The sequence below is a fragment of the Arachis duranensis genome, chromosome 4, assembly GCF_000817695.3.
Source record: "Arachis duranensis cultivar V14167 chromosome 4, aradu.V14167.gnm2.J7QH, whole genome shotgun sequence".
Classification (NCBI taxonomy): Eukaryota; Viridiplantae; Streptophyta; class Magnoliopsida; order Fabales; family Fabaceae; genus Arachis; species Arachis duranensis.
The window spans coordinates 96,070,278-96,073,612 of record NC_029775.3 but is presented as its reverse complement, the minus strand read 5'-3'; the positions used below and the strand labels follow the sequence as shown (position 1 = coordinate 96,073,612).

The 3,335-nt window shown below is 23.1% G+C and overlaps 1 protein-coding gene across 2 annotated transcripts in view; it reads left to right on the top strand.

Moving 5' to 3' along the window:
- Window positions 1-3,335, top strand: part of LOC107485043 (ferritin, chloroplastic) — a 4,242-nt gene that overhangs the window by 726 nt on the left and 181 nt on the right. The window contains exons 2-7 of one of the 2 annotated variants that reach the window (XR_002374208.2): window positions 812-895; window positions 1,322-1,382; window positions 1,866-1,953; window positions 2,793-2,854; window positions 2,979-3,072; window positions 3,235-3,298. Coding sequence is in view for 1 of the 2 variants with exons in the window: in XM_016105576.3 (XP_015961062.1) it covers window positions 812-895; window positions 1,322-1,382; window positions 1,866-1,953; window positions 2,793-2,854; window positions 2,979-3,044; window positions 3,235-3,298 (425 nt within the window). In the remaining variant the exon portion in view is untranslated. The remainder of the gene's footprint in view (window positions 1-811; window positions 896-1,321; window positions 1,383-1,865; window positions 1,954-2,792; window positions 2,855-2,978; window positions 3,073-3,234; window positions 3,299-3,335) is intronic. The other variant, XM_016105576.3, reaches the window with a different exon arrangement.

Sequence of the window (3,335 nt, the reverse complement as noted above, 5' to 3'; positions counted from 1 at the left end):
CAATATATATATATAATAAGAATATTTTAGTCATTTTTAAATTAATTCAAGATTTAGTTCATTAATTTTTTTTGTCGAATCAATCTGTCTGATTTAATTTTAACAAAAATAACATCGTTTAATCAGTTATATATATTAAATTTTAATTATTAAAAATTATTTAAAAAAATATTTTAAACGTCTTTATTTAAATAGTTATATTTTATGAGTTTTTTAAACATAAAAATTATCATTATACCACTATTTTGTTGCTTAGACAGAATATATACAGTAGTGATGTATAAAAAAGTAATTTTTTTCTTTATACAAATTAAAAATATGATATTCTTTATTTAAAAAAAGTATATTTATATGTATGAGCATATATTGAGCCTTTTGTTATCTTGTGAAAATAGTAAAACACCGTAATTGTTTCCTATTAATTAGTGTTTATTTCAAATATGAACTTAAATTTTAAAAATATAGGGTAATTTTATTTGCATAATTAGTCTCCATAACAAATTTAAATCTGAGATTGGATAAGTAAAATTGGATAGAAACTACATTTTAATAAATATTTACAGTTTAGATGTCTAAAAGTAAGTCACCAACTAATTAAGACATACAATTGTCTTTTCCCTTTATACGTTTTGTTTAAGATTGTATAATTCTTTGATCATGTAATAACAATTTTTATTAATACAATTTATTTTAACAATAGCTTTATACTTTATACATAAAAAAATATGCCCTTTTTCTGGGCATGCAATCTCATTTATTTTTTACTTTGCTGAGAGCATATATATTTCTCTTTGAAAATTGTGTGTCACAGTGTGGAGTACGTTGCTTCGTATGTGTATCATTCCATGTTTGCATACTTCGACAGAGACAATGTGTCTCTCAAGGGACTTGCCAAGTAAGCAATGCAAATTAATCGTAGATTCATAACCGCATATATAATTAGATTTATTTTATTATAACTATTTTACGTTGATTATAGTGACTATAATATTTTATAAAGTATTATTAAAATTAAAATAATATTTTTTTATTATTAAAAAATTACTTAAAAAAATATTATCACAAGATTTATATAATCGCTGTAGCTATTATAGCTTAGTCATACTAAAGTTTACTATATATCTATACTCTATTAAGTTGCACTGTTTTGAAAACATTAGGAGCCACATTTTAAAAATTAAAAAATTAAGTAATCGATCTTACTTCAAATATAATAAAGAAAAAAGTATTGGTGATTTAATAATCCGTTTTCAGTTTATTCTTAAACATGTTTCGAAATCTCATGTAACTGTTGTTAGTAATCATTGTTGAAAACATACAGGTACTTCAGGGAATCTAGTGAAGAAGAAAGAGGACATGCTGAAAAGCTTATGAAATACCAGGTTGGTTAGGCCCTTAGACTTTGTGAGATTTTATCAATATTTTATTTGATTTAATTTGTAGTATCTCTTATTTTAATTATTAGTATATAAATTTAAAATTTTTTTTATCCAATATATAGGATTTAATTTTGATTCTATAGTAGTATAAAACATTTTATACAATTGTGTATGTAATTATGCAATGAAAAAATAATTATTTTTATTGATATGGCATTACGTAATTAGATACATATGTAAAATATATTAAAATTAAATTATATATTATTTATTTAATAACATAAATGTTCTATTATTTATTATTTTTAATATTATTTAAAAAGACAAAAAAAAAATAGTTGATAGATATTACATTAAAAATAACGCATACAAATAAGAAATCAAAGAATAAATACTCCTCATCGGAAAATAAATTAAGACATTTCTAATAAGGTTCTCTTGCATCCAAGATGCATTGACTTGTATGATTTTGAATAAATTTCTTAGAACGTTCGTGGAGGAAGAGTCGTTCTTCACTCCATCAAGGATGTTCCTTCAGAATTTGATGATGAGGAAAAGGGGGATGCATTACATGGTGAGTTTGATGCATGCTTTCATTACTCAAAATTATCTGCTATTTTCGAATTCCTTATTTTATTTATTTGGTTAAAGTGCTGTACTTTCTAGATTTATATTAGTTTTAATTATTCTTTTGATTTTTATAATTTTATTAAATTTATAATTAAATTTTTATATTTTTATTTAAATTTTTATATTATTTTTAATTTTGTAATTAGATTTTTTTATGTTAAAATATTAAAACTAACGAAATATTTTTACAATTTTGGCACTCATTTGTTTTCAGTTTACTCCACTATTTTTCTTTTTCTCCGGACTCTGTCAATTTTGACATCACACTGTTTTCAGTTTGAGATCATACTACTCATTTTTATTTTCAAAATCTCAATTTATTCTTTAGTTTCAAGATCTCATCTCATTCTTTGTTAAAAATTTTTGTTGAGAATATTTTATGGTCAATAAGTGTCAAAATAAATAGTATTTTTGACGGTTAATAAGAATCACAAAGAATATATTGTCAAATTTTTCTAACAAATTATTTTTGACAGCCAATATTTATCAAAATAAGATTTAAATTTTTTTTACAATTATTTATACGTTAAAAATATTTTTTTGACAACTTTTATTAATAAATTTTTATAGTTAAAATAGTGTCAAAATTTGTTTTTTTTGATAAATTTTAATTCTTTTTTTACACATATAACTCTAAAAAATAATTTATATTATTGTAGTGTTAATAAATAATAAAAATTAAGATAATAATTAAATATTTATATTATGCATTTTGATTTGTGGTATTATTTTATTCAAGCCACTGACCATTGACCATATTTTATAACGTGGTGCTTGATTCAGCTATGGAATTAGCTTTGTCTCTAGAGAAGTTAGTAAACGAGAAACTTCTGAATGTGTACAGTGTAATAATTCCATCCTTCCTCTTTAATTCTTACATTTAACTGGTTGTATTATTGTTATTATTATTGAAAAAATGATGATGTGTCAACATATATATATATTAATTAATTATTAATTAATTAATAGGTGGCAGACCGCAACAATGATCCTGAGATGGCAAACTTCATCCAAAACGAGTTTTTGAGTGAACAGGTGAAATACTCATCTAAACAATGGAAAGGCAAGAAATTTAGGAAACAATAATGTTCATAGGATTCCCAAATGTTTGTCTCTATTATTGTGGTTGTTATTGTTAAGTTGTTTGTTGTAAAGATGAACATGCAATACTACTAGTGTGCATGGCAAGACATGTCATCTCATATTGATGTTTTTATTGTAACAGGTGGAAGATATTAAGAAGAAAGCAGAGTATGTGTCACAATTGAGAAGGGTTGGAAAGGGTCACGGTATGTTTGTAAATTATACATACTTTGTAGCTTATTG